Raw genomic sequence first — 24,675 nt, forward strand, 5'->3', positions numbered from 1 at the left:
GGAGACAGGGTTTCTCTGTGTAACAGCCTTGGGTACTCTGTAGACCAGGCTGGCCTTAAACTCACAGAGATCCATGTGCCTCTGCCTCCCCAGTGCTGGGATTAAAGGTATGTACCACCATGCCCGGTGAGTTTTTATCAGTTACTTTGATGTAGTCATTTTATAGGAAGATGCTAAAACCTTTTCATCATGCATAAGCAACATGAAGTTTCATGTCTTCACACTTACATGATCTTCTATATGAGGTCTAGTTAAACCCATCAAGAACAATAGAAATAAGAAGGCTAAACAGAAAAAAATGTATTTTTCTAGTGTGGAAACATATTATGTGTTCAATTCATACTTCAGGCTAGAATCTCCCAGAGGGTGTAAGTTTTATTTTGGGATTGTTCATGAAAATCTTGAAAGATAAGTACTGGCAAAATATCTTGTCTTTATGACTTAGACTCTTAGGGCAAGGGTGCTTTCTGCCAAGGGAGGGAGTTGAGATTTCTGCAGCAGACATGTCATCTGATCATCAAATCCCACCCCAGAAAGGGCGATTTTACTTCCAAGTTCCTGGCTTCAAAGATCAGCAGGAACCTGTGGGGTTGATTTTAAGCTGTTGAGAGGTAGCTCCCACCACAAATGTCCACTTGGTTAGTTGCTGGGGTTTATCATTTGCTGCTCTTGTCTATTGGTTCTCCATGTAGTGCAGATACCTAGGAAAGGCAGGAAGTGTCTTGTTCCTACGGATTGCCCATAGATTCTTCATTTTCACTGTCCAGGAACAGCAGCTTCCTTGTGATGTAGCTCATTTATCATTTAGAGCATCACTTAGGGATCTGGCAAGGAGTCTCATGGGGTGAAGGTTCTTGCTGGTGAGCCCATGGCCCTTAGTTTGATCCCCACATGGCAGAGAAAGAGAGTTCACTCTGTTAAACAGTCTCCGGACCTTAACCCATGCACCAACACACACACACACACACACACACACACACACACACATAAATACAGTAGAATTTGTTGATGGGTACAGTTTAGCAGTTTTTAGTATAACTGTGCTGCTGTCGATGACTGTCAGTTAATTTTAGGACTTTTTGTTACCCCAAAAGAAGCCCTTGACTGCGTGCAACATTTGCTCTCCAGTTTCTGTCTCCATTCAGCTGGTGTCAGACACTAACTCTCTCTCTGTCCTGACTGGAATTTGCTTATCTGAACATTTTGCATAGACAAGGTCTTACACTGTATGACCTTTTGTGGCTGGCTTATTTCATCTAACACAGGCTTTAAATGTATGGTTATATGGTATGGAGATGACCTATTTGTTTATTCATCGACATTGGAAGTGTAAAGCTATTTAAACTCATTGCCTACTTTTCTTCCTTGTGTGTGTGTGTGTGTGTGTGTGTGTGTGTGTGTGTTGTGTTTGTGTGTGTGTGTTGTGTTTGTGTGTGTGTGTGTGTGGTGTGTGTGTGTGTATGTGTGTGTGTATGTGTGTGTGTGTTGTGTGTATGTGTGTGTGTGTATGTGTGTGTGTGTGTGGTGTGTGTGTGTGTGTGTATGTGTGTGTGTGTGTGTGTGTGTGTGTGTGTGTGTTGTGTAGGTCAGAGGAGTCACTTCTCTCCACCACGTTGATTCCAAGGATTGAACTCAGTTCCTCAGATTTGGCAGCCAGCACCTTTACCCTCTAAGTCATCTTGCCAGCCCCACTTTCTACTCTTCAATGGACTTTTGATCCTCCGATATACTTTCAGATGTGCTATGGCTGTAGCTTTGATGTCAATTCCCTTGCAAGGTAGATGATTTGCAAAAGAGGATGGAGATGGGGAAATGACTGAGCAGCCAAGACTGCACTGCTCTTGTAGAAGCCCCCAGCTCAGTCCCCAGCCCGTAGGATCTGATGTCTTCCTCAGGTATCTGCGGCACTTGCACGCCTGTGTTCACACCCACTTTATCCATTCACTTGCACTCACCCACTCATGTGAATACATTCAATTTTGACACTTTTTGTCGCATTTTGTTCGTTTCCCTCATTTTTTCCCTATCCTTTTCCTCTATTATGTAATCTCCCCACCACTGCTGGGAAAGAACCAGCTGTAAACTGAGAGTCAACACTGAAGCAGCGCCCGTCGACTGCACATACCTGTGTGGGATCTGACGCTGGACTCTGACCTCAGCTCCATTGTTCATATTGTTCCCCTTGTGCCAGGATTCTGCTGCCCTCGTTACTTCCAGTTAGCTGCGAGTGGGAAGTGTGAGTTTTCACATTTGTCCTTGTTGTCTTGGCTATCACATGTTTCCTAAGTTTCCATAGAGATTTTATGAAAGTTATGTGTATTCTGGCAAAGAAGCAGAGAGGGGACGGTGACAGATCAAATCTTCAATAGTGTGTTTTCTGTTCTTTAGTCATGAAGCCTATGCCTGAGGAGGATGTCTAGTGTTCCGTTCTATCGCTCTCTGCCCTCAGTCCCTCAAGGGACAGAGTCTCTCACTGAACCCAGAGCTAGGCTGGGTGGCTGGCAAGCGCCAGATCTTTTTTTGGTCTCTTCCCACAGTACTGAGGTTACAGGTACACACATGCCCACACTGGCTTTTTTATGTGCGTGCTGGAGATTCAGACTCAGGACCTCGTACCTGTAACAGAAAGTGCTTTTACCCACAGAGCCACCTCACAAGTTCCCTTGCTCGTCTCCCGTCTTCATGCAGTGTGGTGATATAAATGCGACACACCTCCATGGGTTCCGGTATTTGAACACATGGTCTGTAGTTGGTGGTGCTTTGTGGGGGAGGGGTCTAAGAGTGGCTTTGCCGAAGGAAGTATGTCACTGAGATCAGGATTCAGAGTTGCAAGCCTCACCCTACCTTCAGTTTGCTCTCTGCTTTGTTATCTCAGTTGAGGGTGTGAACCCTCCACTTTGTGCTCCAGCCACCATGACTTTGGCCTGATGGACGGTTACCACTCCAAAACAGTTAACCCAAACAAACGCTTCCTTCCCTGCAGTTTTCTTGGCCTTCTTTTTTTTTTTTTTTTATCACAGAAACAGAAAAGTAGCTAATTCGTGCAGCCCCTGCCCAATTACAGCAGTCAGCTCCCTGTGTAAAGTGCTCCTTAATGTATCATGGCTTAAATGTATCCCTCCTGGTTGCCACAGGCGCATCCCTGCCTGTGTGTACAGACATGCCTTCAACACCCGGGACGTCGTGTTTCTACCTACTGCCACTCACTTCCTGTACAGAGAGACCCAAGGGGTTCTGGCCCTTCCTAAGTACAGGGGATTGGCCTTTCCTAAGTACAGTCTTCTAGTATCCCAGCGGCGTCAAAGGACTTTCAAAGTATCTCACTGTCATCAGCCTTCATAAGCTTTTGACCACGTTTATGCTCAGCCCGCTGGTATTACAACCTCGCATGACTTGGATGTTAAATATTTGCCTGTAGCCAGGGCTGCTTGCTGGGAGGCCTTTGAGTCAGAAGAGACGTGTCCTGCTGTCTCAGCAGAGCTCTGCCGGGATCCGAGGGAACATCTGACTGCTGAGGAGCCTGTGAGGGGTTCCAGATCCTCTCTGTGTCTTCAGCAGCGGCGGAACTGTGGGGTTTATGGCTCGCATGCCTCCAGCCATATTGTTTCTAAAGGCTTCTTTGGAGCAGGAGTGGCAGTGGAAACACCATGAAACCCACTGTTTCTACTGAGGCTTTTTAAAGCACTACCAGAGGAGCTGGTCATGTTGAGGTACCTTTCAGAGTCTAGAAGTCAGTCTTGACATTTTACCATGATGTCTTTCCACTTATGAACAAACAGCTGTCACATCACCATCTCTCTCTTTATTTTCAACCTGTATTTTCTTTTAGGACAGCGGAGACTAGAATAGCACGTGAACATGCCTGGGACACAGTAAAGGGCAGACACAAGGGTGAGGCTGATTTGGGATGAGTGGCTTATAGATCAAGGAAATGGAAAACTTTTACCGTTGCTCTCTTGTTTAAATCTTCACTAGCGCAGTGTGATATGCAGCCACCGGAGCTGGTGAGGGTAGGTGGGTCCCATGTTCTTTTGTTTTATGCCATGTTCCATGAAACTGTGGCCTCCGATTTTCCATCCCTTAGCACCACAGCAGAAGAGGGTAAGGAAACACATATTAGAGTGGACAGAGAGGCTACCCGCAGTGTGAGATAATATTTTGGTATTAAAAAAAAATCAGATGAATGGTCAGTCAGTGAGGACTATGGGTCACTTTGGGCATTGCTCGTCATAGGCCGTGTCTGCGTTAAAACGGAAATGCTAATTTGTGCTCGTATCCTTTGCTTTTTGCAACTGACAGTGCCTCATATATCTTAGCAGTTCCTTCTGTCAAGAGTCGTTATAGTGTTTAAGGTTTGATACTTAAAATTGTAGACCTCATTTACTCAGCACATCTGTGAAAAGAAATATTCTACATCAAAATGATACTCTAATGAGACACGTCTGTCTCCTTGGTGACAGATTCCATTGATGGAAAAGATTCAGTAACAAGCCAACATCATGTGTCGTGGTAATCACAGCTTCTTACAAGCTGAGAATGTCAACAGTAGACAGTTTCAATGTGAAGGCACAGGTGGAAACATTATTCACCTTCTTCAAAGCAGAGTGTTGACCCACTCGGTCGTAATGCTTTCCCCACTCCTGGTACTAAGTCCATCAGGCTTGTAAGCAATACTTGCACTCTGCACAGAGCAATGGACACATTAGTCTCTGGCTGAACACATCATTTTTTTGTTTTGTTTTGTTTTTCGAGACAGAGTTTCTTTGTGTAGCCTTGACTATCCTGGACTCGCTTTGTAGACCAGGCTGGCCTCAAACTTGCAGCAACCCGCCTGCCTCTGGCCTCCTAAGTGCTGGGATTAAAGGTGTGCGCCACCACGCCTGGCTCAAACACATCATTTTTAAGTTTTCTAGCTTCATAAGATGCTAAAGGCTTAACTGACCTTTTCAGAATAAGCTCTGTGCAATACCTGTGCTATCTTGGGATCTCTCTGAGGACAGGTCACTCAACAGGTACTCAAAACCAGGTGAGATCTAGAGTGAACTATGGGCAGCCAGGGAAAAGCAGGATTCCCCATGCAAATGGTTGGAAGTTATGTCAGGGAACTGTCCACTTAAAACCCACTGGGAACATGGGTCCCATTAGCTGACATCATGGCAGCTGGTTTGATGGAAACATCTTTGGGATCAAGTACCGACTTGTCAGAAAAAAAAAAGACAACAAAACTGTATGAGTTTACTGTTCTGTATAGCACAGATAAAAAGCCCACTCTTCAAAGCACACCTCACACAGAACATGCTGTTAAAAGCCTATGTTGCAGATGGTGTTTTGAAGGCTTCCTAAGCCACTGTCAAATCAGAGGATTCTCTGCTAGGCTGAATAACACACATGGGCCAACATCTTCCACCAAAAAAAAAAAGTCATTCCAAGGAGCTGGGGGCGGGGGTAGTGCTCCTGATGACTTTCTGTTGGTGGTAGGTATTACATAGAGAACTAGATTGCAAAGAATACAGTTATAAAAATGGTGTACCTAGTAATGTATAGGTGTATGCATATTTACCAGAAGAGTTACACAAAGCGTGACTAAGACAGACGCCTTGCCAAATCACAAGTGTTTCCATGAGACGATTCTTCTCAACTCATTCTTTAAGTCCAATACAGTAAAACCTGAAGGCAACATGAAGATGCTGGATGACCTTTGAGTGGCGTGTCCTTCCTTAGAGGAAGGCATTGATAACCCTAAGATTCCTGGACTAACTATTCTGAAGGCTAGGGGAGTGACTCAGTGGGTAAAGTGCTTGCCACCCACACATGAGGACCCAAGTTCGAGCTCTGGCATCCATGTAAAAACTGAGCCCAGCAGCATGTATGAGAGATGTGGAGGCAGGAGGGTCCCATTGTCCGGCCAATTCTCATTAATGAATTCCAAGTTCAGTGAGAGGGGCTATCTCAAAGAATGCAGTGAAGAGGGATTTAGGAAGATGCACAGTGTCAACCTTTGGCCTCCATATGTACTCCTACACTGACACATGTAGACATGAATACACACACACAGGCACACACAGGCATGCACACACACACACACACACACACACACACACACACACACACAAACAATTCTACCTGGATCATCACATAATCAAATGTTTTGTAAATATCTTATATAAATAGATTTTCAGTAGTGCTTATAAGGTTACTGTTTGATTATGAGGTACCTAGTACCAATGTGGTGTCCATTTAGCTATTAAAACGCTATCATTTCCGCTTGCAGTGTCTTGGCAGGTTACAACAGTACCATCTTCGCGTATGGGCAGACGGGCAGCGGCAAGACATTCACCATCACAGGTGGAGCTGAACGCTACAGTGACAGAGGGATCATCCCGAGGACTCTGTCGTATATTTTTGAGCAGTTGCAAAAGGTACAGAAAAAAAAAAAGGTTCACATTTCATTTGGCCTATTCAGCAGAAATACACCATGGTGAGGAAATGTGATAAGGCATTCTCCACTGTGCCCCCCATGGGAATGAATGGTTGTAGACTAACTCTGCCCTTTACACTTAAAGAAAGGTTAGGATTTTGCTGGAGAAGTAGAAACGGAAAAGGTGCATCTCTCACCAGCGTAGGTCTTCAGCAAAGGCTTGGGGCTCTGCTTGAGATGCCCACGGGGCTTAAAGGGCGAACGGTACCTCCTTGTGGTGGAGTGGGTGTCAGTAGGATGGATGCTTGTGTGTTGTGTTTCTGGTTTGTTGGGTGCACGTGTGTGCAGGTGGTGCAGAAGCCAATGCTGGAGGCCCTCTGATGCTCTCCACTGATTTTTTTTTGAGGCAGGATCTCTCACTGAACCTGGGTTCATTGACTGACTGGCTGGTCAGTGAACTCTAGAGGTGTCCTTCCCTCCCCGTAGCTGAGCATCAGGGTTGCTTCGATTCACCCTGACACCCAGATTCTCACATGGGTTTGGGGGATCTTCATGCTCACACAGCAAGCACCCCACCCACCGAGCCAGCTCTCCAGCCCCCCCATATGTGGACTTTTAATACAACAAATATTGTAACTAGCAAACTTGGCATCTTCATGCCCATTTCCTAGTTGGAAAAACTGAGCCTCTATTGGGATTATTTTTCTCTGGCTCCGCAGCACTGTAAGCCAGACTGCTTCCTTGCTTTGCCTTCACTTCCTCTGTAGCTCAGCTTGGCTTTGCTTTGTCGGCTGGGCTGAAACCCATTTCCTGTGATGAGTCACTTAACTTCTGTGGGTGTCTGCTTTCCATTTTCTGAAAGCAAGGACTGAACTGTTCTGGAGGTTCCTCTCTCTCCCTTCCAGCTACAGCAAGTCCCTGAGTTCTGTATAAACGTCTAACTGGGTTCGTGTAACAGTCACTCTGGAATTCCCTGCTGAATGCTATTTGCATTTGGAGTTGCAAAGATGAGGAGAAATTGCTGAGATCTGCATAATTCTAATTGCCATCCATAAAGCAGCAATTATCCATTTGTTCAGCTCTTCTCTCACTGGCCCAAGCGCGCCAACTGTGTGCGCCAGAAAATGCGAAAGAGGGAGGGCGGAGTGGTGTGTGCGCCACAGCCAGAGCCCTCCTCCTCACTTCCCCATGTATTCCCGACACTACCTGCTTTGCCTTGTTCACACATTTCACAAACAAGGGCCAGGATGTCCAATGGTTTTTGCTGCTACGGAACAAAGTAGAAGGCTATCGTCTTAGAAGGAAGGGCGGGGTCATGTAGGCTGTCAGGGTTCTGAGAACAATGCACCGCTGATGGCATGTGGCTTCATGTCTCAATGTCCTGGAGCTGCTGGGAGGGGACAGACATATGGTACTCTAAGATCTCGAGCTGGAGAGATGGCTCAGCAGTTAAGAGTGTACCCTGCCCTTGCGTTGGACTCGAGTTTTGCTCTGAGCACTATTATCAGGCTGGTCACACTGTCTGTAAGCAGCTCCAGGGGATGCAGTGTCCTCTCTTCACTTCTGCAGATACCACATTCCCGTGCGCATTCCCACACAGTGAAACACATAATTAAGAATAATAAAGACAAACCTTCAAAGTCCTTGGCTCACAAGGTATGCTCTGTTCATGATCATCATTCCCATACCATTAACACTCACATATGTACCTACTTAACAATCGTTACCGTACTCATTAATATTCATATATGTACATGTGGCCAAATGGTGCCTGACCAGTTTCAGAAGACCTTTTGAAGCTCTCAGCACCAAGGAAGCCAATTTCCTTGATGAGCTTGAATAGAATAAATAAGTCCTCTCCTAACAGAAAGCATGTTTTGTCTCTTCTATAATATCCTCTGTGCATAGCAAAGAACTCCTCTGGAAGTCTACCACGCGTCCAGAGCATTGGTCACCTGTCAGGGCTGTTAGGTGATTCCTTTGTCATTGATGTCACACTAAACCTTGCTTAGTTCTGACTCATTCCTAGTAATCTCCTGGAGTTGGAGAAAGCCCACCGGACCAACTGACAGCCAGGGAAGCTGAAACGGGCCAGTCTCTGCCATGGGCCACAACACGTTCCTTAGAATCCTAGTGGATTGTGCTAAAAGCAGCCTGGCAGCGTAGAGTGCCCATCAAGTGTGTCTACACTGGAGACTAGAATAACAGACTGTACCCAGAGGCCCCTGTTGACTGCCTTAGGCTGGAGAGCTTGCCATGAGTCCAAGGCCAAGTCTTTCTTCAAGACGAACCAAGGGCCCAGTGCATCCTGAGTCGTGAAAGGCCTGTGAGTGATAACGCATTTCCATTGGACTTAAGGATTCCATTTGGTTAAGAAATCACATCTCCTTATATTAGAGCATTGTGAGGCTCAGACTTGTTTGGGGGTAGAGGCAATGGCTGTCTGCAGGGAACACATGTGTTACATTATGGTCTGGCAACACAGATGCTGAAAAGGACCAAGAAAGGTAGCTCGCCACATCCCTGAATGAGATCTGAGTATGTATGCCAGTAAAAATGCAGGAAAAACAGAAGCTGGAGGAGCCAAAGCATTGTCCTTATCCCCAGGGCCCTGGGCCTGCCATTTTCCTGACTGCATCCTAACTCGTAAAGAACATAGTATCTTCATAACACATGATGGCTCAAGTTCACTGGTGTGTGTGTGTGTGTGTGTGTGTGTGTGTGTGTGTGTGTGTGTGCGTGCCCTTTCCTTTTATATTCTTGAATTGTTTTTAGCTACTTTCATGGTGGCTGTGGAAGAATACCCAACAAAAACAGTTTAATACATGGCTTATTTTGCCTCAATGTTTGAGGAGATAAATACACCATGTGTGGAGGACGGGGTAGTGCAAGCATGATGTGACTGTCACATCAGGTCCATAGTCAGAAAACAGAGATGAATGCTACTGCTCAGTCTCTTCCTCTCTCTCCCCTTTTTATCCCATTCAGGACTCTAGCCCATGGGAATATGTCATCCATATGCAAGGAAAGTTATACAACTTCGGAAACACCTGTGTGTCTCCTAGGTGATTGTAAATCTCAAGTTGACCACACTCTTAATTCTCCATTTAGAGGCTTCAGTTATTAATATCAGTAACAACAACCACAGCCACAGTGGTTCCTTGGTGCTCAGGTAGTTTTGGTAGTACTTGAAACGTAGGCATTCCTTTTTTATCACAGTTTTTTAAGATCAAGGTTATTTCACAAATGATTGTTAGTGTGAAACCATGTTAGAAGCATGAATGCTCAGGCAGAGAATGAAGTTTGGTTTCTAGCACCCACATTGTATGGCTCACAACTGCCTGCAACTCCAGCTCTAGGGATCTAATGCTTTCTTCTGGCCTCTATGGGCACCTGCACTCATGTGCATGCATATGTGCACACACACACACACACACACACACACACACACACACACACACACACAAAGAGAGAGAGAGAGGGACAGAGAGAGAAAGAGAGAGAGAATAGAGGGAGAGAGAAAAGAGAGAGAGAATCATTAAATATTGTTTGAAAAATGTAAAATTCTGAGTAGTAGAAAAGTAAAGGAAAATGAATTATGATCAAGATGGAAAACTTCTTTGCTACTGGAGTCTTTGAACCAAAGTAATAATCTCTGTTCTTTTGTAAATAGACTGTTCACAGAATGATGTATTATTCAGTCCTACAACCAACTTGGCTCACTGCAAGAGTATATTGACATTTTATGTATAATGTGGAACCAATAAAACTAACAGACTGAAGTTACTTGTAATCATGGATATTGGCTATTACAAAAAAAAAACCCAAACAAACAACAAAAAAACAAACCCCTTCGTGCAGATGGCTACAGGAACGCAAAAGTGTCACGAGCTGAAAATGTAAACCATATAATACAGAAAGGCGAAGGAGGCATGCTGTGAGAAAAGTCCAGAGACAAATGGTGCATCTCTTTCTCTCGCCAAACAGTTTGTTTGAGTCATTAAATCATGCCTCTTCCTTCTCCAATCAGGACAGCAGCAAGATCTACACGACACACATTTCTTACTTGGAAATCTACAACGAATGTGGCTATGACCTGCTGGATCCAAGACACGAAGCCTCCAAACTGGAAGATCTGCCGTGAGTAGCCGGGCAACAAAGACCAGCAGGAAATGGTTTTCAGATGTTTGTTTTCATTGTTTCCTTTGAAATTTTCTGTGTTTCTGGTCTCGATCATAATTAGCAAATGCTGGATAGCAGCATCTTCCTGTAATGAGCAGGAATGACGGGGACTAGGATTGCTTGGAACTCATTTCTTGGGGGGAGTCTCTCTGGGAGTCAGCATGAGAGTGCAGTGGATGGTCTCAGTGGGCACTTGGAGATTGGGGGCAGCACTTCACCTGTGCCCCAGGAAGCCCATGCACTCCTTTAATTACACCCTTCTTCCTAGAGCAGTATTCAATGTATGCAGCAATAAGATAATCTGAGAGAGAAAGTCAAGTTGGAAGTTTTCCCTCCAATGCTTCTCTGCTGCCATTAGCACTGACATTTATGACCCTTTGATCAGATCAGCACTAGTTGTTTTCAGAGAAATGCAGTCTTCAGATCTGTTGACAGAGGATGTTCCCCTGCCAGAGTCACACAGTGTTGCTATTTGTTTGAAAGCCTGCCTGAGTTAGATGTAGTAATTGGTAATCATTCGTGAGCTTATTTCCAGGTGTTTTTATGTATTGGAAGTTGCCTATAGCCAAGGAAAAAATGTTTCAAAGATTTGTTTTATTTTTATGTGTATGTGGCAGGAGAGGGGCTTTGGGGAGGTATGTGCACATGAGTGCAAATACCAGTGGAAGCCAGAAGAGGGCATCCAACCACCTGGGGCTGGAGTTACAAGTGGTTGTGAGCTGCCTGCCGTGGGTGCTGAGAACTAAACTTGGGCCCTCTGGAAGAGCAGTATGTGCTTTTAATTACTCGACCATCTCTCCACCCCCAATATATATTTTTTTTATTATTCTTATAAAATACTTAAAATAATTTATAAACACATATGAATTTTCTGTGAAAAAAGATAACTAATTAATTATTGAATATGCAAGTTTTATATTCAACAACTAAGTTGTTAAATTAGCAAAAAATTTTTAAAAGAAATAATAAAATAATTCATAGTACATATAGTCTTCCATTAATATTGGTTAAGGTGTTTCATGTATTACCTTTAATTCCCAAGACGGAATCAAGAAAGAGAACAATTATTTGAATTACAAATATTGGTATAACAGTGAAGAGGGAAGAAAAATCACCAACTATCTGGGAGAAAGTAGCTTTGAAAACTTTACTTTTTAGAAAATAAATTTTTCTTAATGGGGACAGGAATAGCAGCATTAGACTTGGGGCATGGCTGTGTGTTTGTGCATGTTGTATGATACAAAGCTCACATGACAAACCCTAATCACCTGTGTGATGGTGTTAAGAGATAGGGCCTGTGCATGCATGCAGGCCATTAAGGTGCAGCCCCGCTCAACACAGCTATTGTCCTTATAAAAGAGGACCATGGGTGATAGTTTGGTCCTTCCATAGGGTTGAACACTCCAAGGTAAGTTGGTAGCTTTTAATCCAGAAGAGAGCTGAGGCAACACCTTGATTTTTTTACTTCAAGCTTCTATGGCTGTGAGAAATATTTCTATTGCTTATTTTTTAAAGATTTATTTATTGACTGATTTATTGCATATGAGTGCTTTATCTGCAGAAGAGGGCATCAGATCACAGTATAGATGGTTGTGAGCCACCATGTAGTTGCTGGGAATTGAACTCAGGACCCCTGGAAGAGCAGGCGACATTCTTAACCACTGAGCCATCTCTCTAGCCCTCTATTGCTTATAATATGCCCAGGATATATACTCTCCCAGCATCCCAGATACGCTATAACAAGGTATCAAGGTAGCATCCTGAAGCCACAAGAACCAGTTTGAGGAAAGGTTTGATTGCCAGGCTTCTGGTTTGAGGTTTATTTTAGTTCTGATCAACTCTTTGTTTTATAGTCTCTAGGATGACTTATATACACCTCCTGAAGAAATCTTGTTTAAAATTGTTTCCAATATATTTAGTAGGTAGTTTGATGCCATGTCCGTTTAGCAAAATAATAGTAATAAGTTCATTTATTGGACTTAATAAGCTCCGTAGTCCTGGGTTCTTGACCACGTTTACAGTGGGCCTCAAATCCAAGTAGAAAACCACTGGTTATGTGAATAACATAACTGCCACTATTACTCTCATAGCTTGCCATACCATTCATTCCTGTAGCTTACATGGCTCCAGGTTAATACCAGCTTGATTTATTCAAGTCCTGTGGTAAGAGTGTGATATCTTATCACTCTTAAGCAATAGGGTCTTATTATGAAGCTATGTTGAGAAGCTAAGAATGATGGCAGTAACCTGTGCTGACTCAAGGGGGAAGTTAAAAGGTGTTTTCAGCTAGGCTCATCCATATCCAACAGTTTGTAGACCCTGAGCAATGTTCCAAGAGTGATGTGATCATCTCTGATAAACAGAGAGGGGAGATAGAACTGAGATGTCTGCAAAAAAGGAAAAAGAAAGAAATGAGGTGGAGGAAGAATATGAGATAAGGCAATCCAGATGGACTGTATGTTGAACCTCGGATTTGATTGAATTAGAACTGAAAGGTGAACCTCCAAAGGTTCATTTTAGCCTTCTTGACCTGGGACATAAAAGCCAGAGGGGTTTGATTTACCCAGCATTTCAGAACATTTAATTGGCAGCTTAGCAACAGTTAAAATCCAGATAGTCACACTTTCACGCTAGAGCTGAAAGAAGGGTTTCAGGAGTTTTTATTCACTGGGGCTGTGAGAATTAAGGAGTTCATTAAAAGGATTTCTGTCAAGAACTTGAGTAGGTGACAATGAAGACTTTTGCAGATGTGACTTTGGGTCTGCCACACGACACGGTGTGTATATATATTTATATTAAAGTCTCTTGAGGTAGGATATGTGTAGCAAGGAGTATGTCTCAGTTGGCTTAGAAGTCTCCCTGGTGTCAATGCCTTAATATATAATTTTAAACAATATCTATGGGGCTGGGGAAGTGCTTCCATGGTTAAAGTGCTTGCCATGTAAGTGTGCAGACCAGAATTCAGATCCCCAGAACCCCCATAAATGCAGGGTAGTTATGTTGGCCTGCCTGTAATTCCAGCCTCAGAAGGCAGAGACAGGATCTCCAGAGTAAGCTGCATAGGGGAGGCTGGCCATATCAATGAGCTCTGAGTTTGATTAAGAAACCCTTTCTCAGTGAATAAGGTAGAAGAGCAAAAAAGGATGATTCCTAACATCAACCGTGCACACAGCCACATGCATGCATATCCTCATATGGCAAACATGCAAACATGTGTGTACACACACACACACACACACACACACACACACACACACACACACACGGAAAAAGAGAGAATTATCTATATCTATTAAATGTCCCCTTGGTGGAGAGGCCTGGTGGCACATAGAAAAAGAAGAATCAGGCTATCCAGATGAGACCTGATAGGCTCTGGTCCTGTGGTTGGGGAGGAGGTTCCCTTCTGTCAGAGGGCTAGAGGAGGGGAACAGGGCAAAAGAGAGAGGGGAGCGGGACTGGAAAGATTCAAGTGAGGGGATAACAACCAGGATCTAATCTTAAATAATAATAATAATAATAATAATAATAATAATAATAATAATAAGATAATAATTGATAATAATAATAATTAATGATAATAATTATTGATAATAATAATGATATAATAATATCATTATTATAAATAATGATAATAATAGAAACTAAGAGGTTGAGACAATGAGGGAAAAGAGGAGGAGCAGAGCCCAAACCATGTCTACGTGCACCACTGTATAGGGTAAGGTTTGGCCGGGGTGAGAAAAGGATGCCACTGTCTAAGTAATAGAATGTACCGGCACTTCACTAGACACCAGGACGTTCAGAATCTAGCCACAGCCAGAGTCTCAGACAAAGTCTTTCATTTTCAGTGTTTCATTATACAGTACAGGCACTGGACCATATACTGCTTATCAGTCTAATATCTAGAGTTCAAAGACTGTGATGTTTCCCAGTGTGGGGCTTGGTGATTTTTCTCCACCTCACTCAAGAAGAGTGGCTTGGATGTTTTCTAATGTTCCCTATGTGGAAAAGAGCGAGGGCAGGGATTCTGTTCCTCCTGTGTTCTCTGCATCCCTGGGCACACTTGCAATTTATTGGGGACTGAGCGCTGGTCAGGTTGATGCTAGAGATGTCATGAGCTTGAGAGGCTGTTCTCCAGTGGTTTGCCTTTCATTGCAGCGTGACACTGCAGCTTCAGGTTAGAGGGAAACTGGGTGCTCATGCACATAGACATGTGCACAGAGCCATGCACATACATGTAAATCCATAGTGAATTAAAATATAAAACAAACACACTACACACATGCACACATTACACCCACGACAAATATTAATGAAGTCGGTCATAGACCTAAACATACAATTCCAAATAAAAATCTAGAGGATAACATGGAAGAAAATCTAGCTAAATCTGGGTTAGGTGATGAGTGTTTAGGTACTCATGATTCATGAAAAAATGCTGATAAGTTGAACTTCATTAAAATTAATTTGTTTGTTGTTCTGTGAAAGTCTCTTTTTAAAAGAATGAATAAACAAGGCATGTACTCAGAGAAAATGACTACAAACACCTATCTGATGAAGAATTTATATCCAAAGCCAGATACACATATGTGTGTACGTATGTATGTATGTATGTATGTATGTATGTATGTATGTATGTGTACATTCAGTGCATAAGAGCACTGGCTGCTCTTCCAGAGAAACTGAGCTCAATCCCCAACTCTCACATGCCTGCTCACAACCATCCTTAACTCCAGGAGACGCAGCATCACCTTCAGGTCTCCACGGGCACTGCATGCGTAGGAGCACATTCATATGAGCAGGAAAACACACACACACACACACACACACACACACACACACATACACACACACACAATGGCACAGCTGCAAAAATGGATTCATATATATTATATACATATAACAATACATATACAGACATATATACATACCAGTAACTTTGTTATTGTAAAAAACAATTTTATATAATATATAACAACTCTTAAAAGCCGGTAAGGATAAAGCAATAGATGATTTCAACTTGGGCAAAAGATCTCATCAGCCATGTCTCCAAAGACTAAGTACGCAGACAAAAAGTTAACTGATGCAAATGAGCTCAGCAACATCTGTAATTAAAGAAACCATCAGCAAGGGGCCACTGTGTACCTGTGAGAGTGGCTGAAATCTCAGAGTCTAACAGTGCCAAAGGCTGGAGAGGTTGTAGAACAGTGGAAGTCCTCACTGCTGGTCGTAGTGCAAAACGATCTAGTCATAGCTGGGAGGCAAACCCGAAGCATCTTACAAAACCAAATATCCATCCCACAACATAGCAGTCATGAGCCTAGAAATTTACTCAGATGAGCTGAAAACTTAGGTTCACACAAAAACCTGCTCACAAGTGTAAAGAGTGGCCTCATTCGTACTTGCCCCAAGCTGAGTGTAACCGTGATGCTCCTCAGAAGGATGAGCAGGAAACTATGGCACATCCATTCGTGGACACAAAGGAAGATACTCCAAGTCACAGAAAAAGCTAAAAGGCATATTGCCACCCGAGTTGCCAAGAAAGCCTGCATGTCCATCTAGCTGACAATCTGGGAAAGACACAATTGTAGGCAGTAATATGATTATGTTTGCCAGAGCTTGAGGAAGAAGGGCAGAGTGATCAACAGAGGAATCACGAATGTGGAACTAGTCGGTACAATTACATGATGTGGTCACAGTGGATACATGGCACTGTGCAGGTCTCAACACCCAGAGAATTCACAGCACAGAGGATGACCCCTGATGTGCATAGGGCAGAAAGCTTCCACCAGCAGCAGAAAGATACAAAGCATGGGCATAGCCAGCAACTGGGATGAATCTCCAAGAAACCTCACTCACGCTGCCTAATTCTATTTCTGCAACATTCTTTGGTTACTAGAAAGATAGAAATAGAGAATAGATGAGTAGACAGGAGCTGTCAGGTAAAGGATGGGGACGGTCGCGTTAGAACAGCACAAGTGCCTGGCGTGGTTGAAGACTGTTCAAGGTTCTTAGGCAATGTAAAGTGGCAGGCCATTACTATTCATAGTCACACACAAGCACAGTATGAAGGGAGCTCTCATTGTCCCAGAGAGGATGGATAGCTCAGTGGTTAACAGCATGCAGCGACTGACTGCACTTACAGATATGGCAGCTCACAACCATCTAATTCCAGTTCCAGTGAATTCAGTGTTCTCTTCTGGCCACTGCAGATGCCTGCATACATGTGTCGCATGTGCACGTGCACATACATACACACACACACACACACACACACACACACACACACACACACAGAGTGAAGTCATTAGAAAAAAGTTGTTCCATAGGAAAAAAATTGGGCTCCAGATTTGTGGGATTTCTCTGCATTATTTCCTGAAGCTGATGTAAACTACATTTATCATAAAATAAGAGGTCTGATTTTTTGAAAGTAATTAGCCATATGCTTATATGTAGATATGCACACAGGCATATGTCTTCAGTCTATTCTATGTTTAAGTAATTTTAAGTGAAAATAGAAGTTGTTTTTGAGAGCACCTCATGTCCCATGCTATAATGGGAATGTAGTTACTGAGTTTAACGGTGTCTCCTGCGGCAAAACAGAACTGCTGCTCTTTGCTGGACAGAAAATAGTCACCTTGCTTTGGTTAATTTTAGTATTCCTGAGTAGAAAGCATACCATTTAAGTTTGTGATGATATTCATGGCTATTACTGTAAAAGACTCAGAGGCTGACGAGATGGCTCAGCGGCTAAGAGTGCTTCCTGCTCTATCAAAGAACCAGGATTCAGATCCAGGCACCCCTGTTGGGTAGCTCACAAATGTCTGTAACTCTAGCTCCAGGATATCTAATGACCCCTTGTGACCTCTTTGGGACACACACACACACACACACACACACACACACACACACACACACACTACATAATATAAATCTTAACAACAACAACAACAGTCATCTTCAACAAATGGTGCTGGTCTAACTGGATGTCTACATGTACAAAAATGCAAGTAGACTCATATTTATCACCATGCACAAAACTCAAGTCCAAGTGAATTAAAGTCCTCAACATAAAACCAGAGACACTAAATCTGTTAGAAGAAAAAGTAGGGAAGAGCCTGGGACTCATTGTCACAGGAGACAACTTCCAGAACAGAACTCCAACAGCTCAAACTTTAAGGTCAACAATTAATAAATGGGACCTCATGAGGCTGAGAAGCTTCTGTAAGGTAGGAGACACTGTCAACAGAACAAAGCAACAGCCTAGAGACTGGAAAAAGATATTCACCAACCCTATGTCTGACAAAGGTCTAATATCCAAAATATATAAAGAGCTCAAGAAATTAAACACCACCAAACCAAATAACCCAATTAAGAAATGGGGCTCAGAATTAAACAGAGAATTCTCAACAGAGCAATATCGAATGGCTGAGAAACACTTAAAGAAAAGCTTAATATCCTTAGTCATCAGAGAAGGACAAATCAAAATGACTCTGAGATTCCATCTTACACTCATCAGAATGGCTAAGATAAAAAACTCAGGGGAAATCACATGCTGGTGAGGTTGTGAAGAAAGGGGAGCACTCCTTCATTGTTGGTGGGAGTGCAAACTTGTACAACCACTTTGGAAATCAATCTGGTGCTTTCTCAGAAAAATGGGAATAGAGCTACCTCAAGACCCAGCTATTCTTCTCCTTGGAATATAGCCAGAAGATGCTCCACCACACAACAAGGACGTATGCTCAACCATGTTCATAGCAGCCTTATTCATAATAGCCAGAACATGGACACAACCTAAATGTCCCTCAATCGAAGAATGGATAAAGAAACTGTGGTACATTTACACTATGGAATACTACTCAGCTATTAAAAACAAGGAAATCCTGAAATTTGCAGGCAAATAGATGGAACTAGAAATGATAATCTTGAGTGAGTTAACCCAGAAGCAGAAAGACTCACATGATATATACTCACTTATAATCAAACTTTAGCCCAAAATGGATGTCCCATGAAAGTCTGCACTTACCAGGAGATTGGGATAGATGTGGGGACCTCCTATTGGGACTCTAGGTGAGAGAAGTATGGGAGAATGGGGAAATAGAAGGGACCCAGAGGGTCCTAGAAACCTACAAGAAGAATATCATGACAGGCATATCTGGACCCAGGCAGGTCTGCTTAAACTACTCCACCAATCAAGGACAATACACACAGTAAACATTGAACCCCTACTCAGATTTTGCCAATGGACAGGACATTCTCCACAGTTGTGTGGAGCGTGTGGACTGCCTCTGACATGAACTCTGGTGCCCCATATTTGACCACCTCCCCTTGGTGGGGAAGCCTGGTGGCACTCAGAGAAAGAATAGGATACCAAGATGAGACTTGATAGGCTGTGACCATATGGTGGGGGAGGAGGTCCCCTTCTGCCACAGTCCTAGGAGAGGCAAATAGGGTGAAAGAGGGAGGGAGGAAGGAATGGGAGGAGACAGGTAAGAGGATAACAATTGAGATGTAATCTGAATAAGTTAAAAAAACAGCAACAGCAAAAGAATCAGTAAACTCTAGCATATTGACATCTTAGCTAAAAGATACTGCACAGCACTCTGATAGACACTTGTCCTAAAAACAAAAACAAACAAACAAAAATCCCACAACATCGTGACTGGAGTGGGACCCCTTGGACACAGCGCTGTGGTGCACTGCACAGCCTGCATGACTGAATGGAACATTTGCCAGTTGACATAAAAGACAAAAGAAATCACATGGTAGTGATTGTCTGTAACAGGAAAATGAGGGTCCATATCCATGGCTGTAACTTCTGGAAAGTTCCTGTGAAACAAGAGGATGGTGCTGGAATGTCGTGGAGGTGGGGAGGCTGTTGCAGTGGAGACAGCTCTTTCATTGATGGCTTCCATTATTGAAAGCAAGAACTTGGCTATTGTTCTTCATGTGCCTTCCAGTAAGTTACAATGAGCCTACAAATTCCTACCGAGTAGCCAAATGGAAATGATTCTGTTTATAGAGAAAACACAAAGCTTGTTGCTTCCCCATCATTAAGCAGGCTGGGTACACTTAGCAGAACTTTTCCACTTAGGTGTCCAACTCAGGACCATCAGTGGCTTTTGCTTGAAATCTAAACATTTTAGAAACATTTTGTGGGGAAACTATTCACAGGCCCACTCAAAGGAGTCAAATAAATAGTCTGGTGGGCTTCCATCCTGGAAGTAGAATGTTTATTTAAGAAACACTAATACAGCCCTCTTGCAAGCTGTAAAAATTGTAGTCAGAAGCAAGGGATGGGCCGAAATCTGAGGAAATAATGATCGCAGTGTGAGAAGGAGCACGAACCAGGGGGCTGGGGAAGGAAGCAACTTGGTGGAAAGTGTTTACCAGTGAGCTTTGTTTCCCTCAACCTTCACAGTGATGCCAGCAGTAGTAGACTGCTGGATGCTCTCATTTCCCAGCGAGCATCCAAGGCAAGAGGGAATAGCTGGGCAGGGTTTTCCAGAGCCTGGGAGGGGGTGGAGCTGGCGGGCTGGCAGTAAGAGCTCAGGGGAGACTGAGTAAGAGCAGGCCAGGCAGTGGAAAACAGTCCAGCAGTCTGAAGACACGCGTCCAAGGGAGGGGGCAGAAACCAGGAGAAATGACAAGAGACCCTAACTGGAAGGAAAGAGAGAGGGAGAAGTAGAGGAAAAAAAGGATGGAGGGAGAGAGGAAGGGAGACTTAAAGACTGCACAAGAAGCTGGGCATGGTGGTGCATGCCTTTAACCCCACTCTCTGGAGGCATGCACAGGTAAATCCATGAGTTCCAGGCCAGCCTGGTCTACATAGCAAGTTTCAGGGGGACAGGGGTTACATAGCGAGATGCAGACAAAACAAGCAGACGAATAAATAAATATGACTGTACCAGGATGCCAGGGATGGAGCCTCTTCTGGGGTGCCCATAAATGGGAGAAACCTATGAGTTTCAATATTAATCAGCACCCATATCTACCTTCCAAAACCTCCATAGACAAGAAATGAGAACGCACGACAAACACAGTATCAAAAAAATATTCTGAGAAATAAAGACAGCAAAGCTACCCGGGGACGTGCAAACTGGATTTTGACTAAAGTGGCAAAGCCAGGCAAGCGCCTGGCAGTGATGTATGTATCCAATAGGTCCAGATGAGCTGCGTCAGAGATGAAAGGCTGTGTGGCGAATCTAAGTGAAGTCAAACACCAATGGCGACAACAAGGAGCCAACACTTTACACCTTATGCTGTCACTGTTCCACCCAAACACAACGCCGCCGAGTCGGTGACCAGCACAGCTTGCCTCAGCAGTGAGCCTGCTCAGCAGTCCCTGCGTGCTTGCTCCATTTCCTCTCTACTTGACACAATGGCGGAAAATGCAGGCATGGTGTGACCTCCTCTCAGAACTTTTTATTATTAATTTAATGATGAAATAAGTCCTACGGATGCTTTGCTAGATGCTCAGTCCCCACTGAGTCAAAGTTATCGCAGAGGCTAATATTCCATGGCTTGGTTTACCCACCGGCTACGCGACCAGTAGACACTTCCTATGGAAGAAGGCATTACTGGTGGTCAGGGCTCTGGGCCAGGCATTTCAGGCTCTTGGCCCTTTACCCAAAGAGCTGAAAACTAGGGCTCACTCAGGTTTGCGTTAGATGCAAGGGACTTTGTTCTTAGGAAAGCAATTGTGAAGGTTAGAGAGGGTCATTCTGTCAAGACTGACAGCAGGCCACACGAGGGAGTGTACTCAAGGGCACTAATTGTTTGGGACATCCCTTTCTGAGGTTCAAGAGAAGGAAGAGATGGTTACTAGGAATGTGGTGAAGGTGGGTCTCTATTTTGATTGACATAGTATGTTATATAATCATCTCTTTCTACTGCACACACTCTTTCCCATAAAGCATCCAATTTTAATCATATGCACACCATATTATGCATAGGAATAAGATGGTAAATAGAGGAATCTTTCCAAACGGTAACTGGAAGACACAGTTGTGCCTTTTTATTCCCACTCACACCCAAAACCAGTCAGGCAAGATTGGCCCATCCATTCTTCATACCCAGATACACTTTAATACACCTGAGTAGACATTGTCTAAATTTGATGATTACCAGGGGTCAGGAAACTTACACTACTGTGCCGAGATGCAGGTACACACAGCTGGACTCCAGGTGGGATGTTGGGGGTTCTGAGGCTGCTAAGTACATTGTTTGGAGAGGGGCTTGTGTGCACAGTATGTGCAGATGAAGGAACTAGGGCTACAAGTGCATCATTATAAGGAGGGAGTGTGCATAATCTAAACCTAAATGGGGCTTCCCAAGGCAGCCTAACCCATGCTTGCCTGCCTCAGATGCTTGGACTCCTAACAATTCATTTGCCTTGCCCGTGCCTAGGTGTGGTTGTGCTGGGCTCAGCCACAGTCAGAGCTCAGGATCGGTAGTCCTCTACACTGGCTGTACACCAGTCCCTGAGAACTTTGACAACATCTGACACACAGATAGCACCAGACTAATCAAATCAGAGCCCACTGTGAGAACTGCTGCTTAAATGTGACAGCACAGGCACCCAGGGAAAAAGTGATGCTCCATGGGTGTGACCCCTGCTTCTCATGATTATGGATAGGAGTGGGTTAAGGGCTAGGACTAGGTCAGAGCTCAGGTGAGTGCTAGAGCTAGGATGAAGGCCAGGGTTAGGGTTTGGGTTTAGGGCTAGGCTTAGGACTAGTGCCTTGCTTATGTAGGGCTATTGTTAGGGGTAGGGTTATGGTTGCAGCTAGGGTGAAGGTGGGTTCTTATCGCCCCTCCTTTTCTCTGAGGACCCCTCCTGGGCTCTCCTTGTTCGTCCTTCATTCATTTTCGGCAGGCAGCTTAGAGGTGGCAGATTCTTTTAGTTCATTCTTTCCCCCTTTCTACCTTCAGTGTCCCTGGAGATTGAATTTAGTCAACGCGTGCCGATTTGGTCGAAGGCAAAAATCTAAGGCATAACGAGATCTCCACAAAATGGAACACAGCTCATTCCTGTCAATTAAGAGGAGCCTTCTGACTTTCTGAGTATTTTTAATATGCTCACTTATGAGTCTTATTAAAATAGATAAATAAAGAAAGTGCACTTGCTTTCACTAAGGGAAGAGAGTTTTTCCAACTTTGTGGGTACTGTTGAAGGAGCTGAAAAGGAGTCATCTGCAAGAGAGGAGCATACCTCAGGGACACATTGCCTGCAGATGTGCTGGGCAAGTTGCATTTTTTTTTTTACTGCAGTTAGTATTTTAAATGCCCACAAATTACATATGAAAAGGCCAGAAGCTTCCTTGAAAAATGGAAAAAAATTTAATTATGGTATTTGAAAAATCTTCATTTAAAAGGTAACTGTATCCTAAATAAGTTTTTTCCTTATTCACACTTTTTATTTTTAAAATAACTTTTCTCTATTCTTGAGAATTTCACCCACTATAGGGTGTAAATTACATCCCAGATTTTCTTCCTCCAACTCCTCCATCTTTTCCTCAATGTGTTTACCCTCCAAGTTCATGTCTACTTTTTTCTATACAATCCACTAAATCTAATTAGTGCTGAGTATGTGCTCTTGGGTGTGAAGACCCTATTGCTGATGACATCACACATTTTGCCTGTAGGACATAGAGAAGCCAGTCTCAAAATGACTAGGAAACCTCTTTCCTGCCGACTAGCTTTCAGAATGTCTAAAGATGCTAAGCAGGCTGTTGTGGTAGAAGACTTCACTGGTCTTACTCAGGACTGAACCCTGCGTGATGTAATGCCAACCAGCCAGACAAGTGTTATTCACTGGTGCAGTAGCGGCATGGCAGTTATGGCTGACTAACCACTTTCTGATTGGACTTGAAGCCTGTTTCTCAGGGGGGAAATTCATGCCTGGTTCTATATTCCTGTGAAGCTCATGGTCTGTAGGGTAGAACCTGCTATTGTTAACTTCCTAAATGGAATTCTGTGAAATTTCCTTTTAAATATCAATGTTGATACCCATTGACCTGAACTGCTCTCAGCTCTGGTCAGAGAAGCTATTTTTGCAGTGGTCAGCAGTCAATGCAAATATGTAAAATTGGTCCAAGTGCTGAGAATAAAAGACTTCAGTGCTCAGCCCTTTGTGAGGTATCTTTATCAGCCACTGCCACCAATAAATACTGTTTTATTGTAAGGAAATGGAATGTCCATTTGCTTTTCCTTTAAAAAGGAAGTGTGCCGAATGGCGCTAGCCTTTGCTCACCACTATGAATGATAAAGTTTGAAGCAAATGAAACACCCCATCGGTGGTCTTTGGAAAAACCATGAATGATACAGCCCCTTGGAAAAGGAACTCTGTCCAGTCATTCTAAAACTCCAATCTCTAGGTCTTTTGGAGGAGAATTAGAGGAAGTTTTCCAAACATTGTTCATTGTAGGATGTCTGGAAAAGGACCAGAAGAGTTTAACCAACCATCTCTGGAATCAGGGTTGGGAGGAAGCAGGCTGGCTCTGGGACAGCCCTAAGGTAGTTGTAGTGGCAAATATGATGCCACACCTAGGCCTCTGGCAGAAGATATAATAAAAGAGAAGCCTTCTCATAAAGGAAATATGACCAAGAAGTAGATTTGACAGAGAAACTAAGTCCTTATCATTAACTTCTTGACAATGTTTTTCTCACCATGATGAGAAAAACCCAAGAGAATCACCTCTCAAAGAGGCATGAAAGCTACCCTGGCTCCCATCATGTGACATCCCATCAAATTTTGGTATGTCATGTACCTGGGACATGCTAAGATGCTGAATGAAAAGATCAGTGTGTTGCCCACTTAAGAAACTGAACTATGACCCTAAAATGGTGTCACGTTATTTCCTGATACAGAGGTAGTAAGTTAACAGATTGCTTTTTTAGCCCCATAGGACATGTGTTTTAAGAAGATTTAATGACCTGGAGATTGCAGTGACAGGCAGCCCTCAGATGGGTGGTTTAGATATCGTTTTCCAGCCTTGGGGCTGTTTGGCAGCATTATCGGGGGTTGTCAGTGTTAAGTGCTAACCGAGTGGTGTCTGGTGTCTCCCGCGTTTTGT

The 24,675-nt window shown here is 43.6% G+C and overlaps 1 protein-coding gene across 2 annotated transcripts in view; it reads left to right on the forward strand.

Moving 5' to 3' along the window:
- KIF6 (kinesin family member 6) overlaps positions 1-24,675 on the forward strand; it is a 284,573-nt gene that overhangs the window by 50,431 nt on the left and 209,467 nt on the right. For both annotated transcript variants that reach the window (XM_084753670.1, XM_084753671.1), the window contains exons 4-5: positions 6,272-6,419; positions 10,449-10,558. In XM_084753670.1, coding sequence (XP_084609796.1) covers positions 6,272-6,419; positions 10,449-10,558 — 258 coding nt within the window. The remainder of the gene's footprint in view (positions 1-6,271; positions 6,420-10,448; positions 10,559-24,675) is intronic.

The sequence above is a fragment of the Acomys minous genome (assembly GCF_964271855.1).
Source record: "Acomys minous genome assembly, chromosome: 13".
Classification (NCBI taxonomy): domain Eukaryota; kingdom Metazoa; phylum Chordata; class Mammalia; order Rodentia; family Muridae; genus Acomys; species Acomys minous.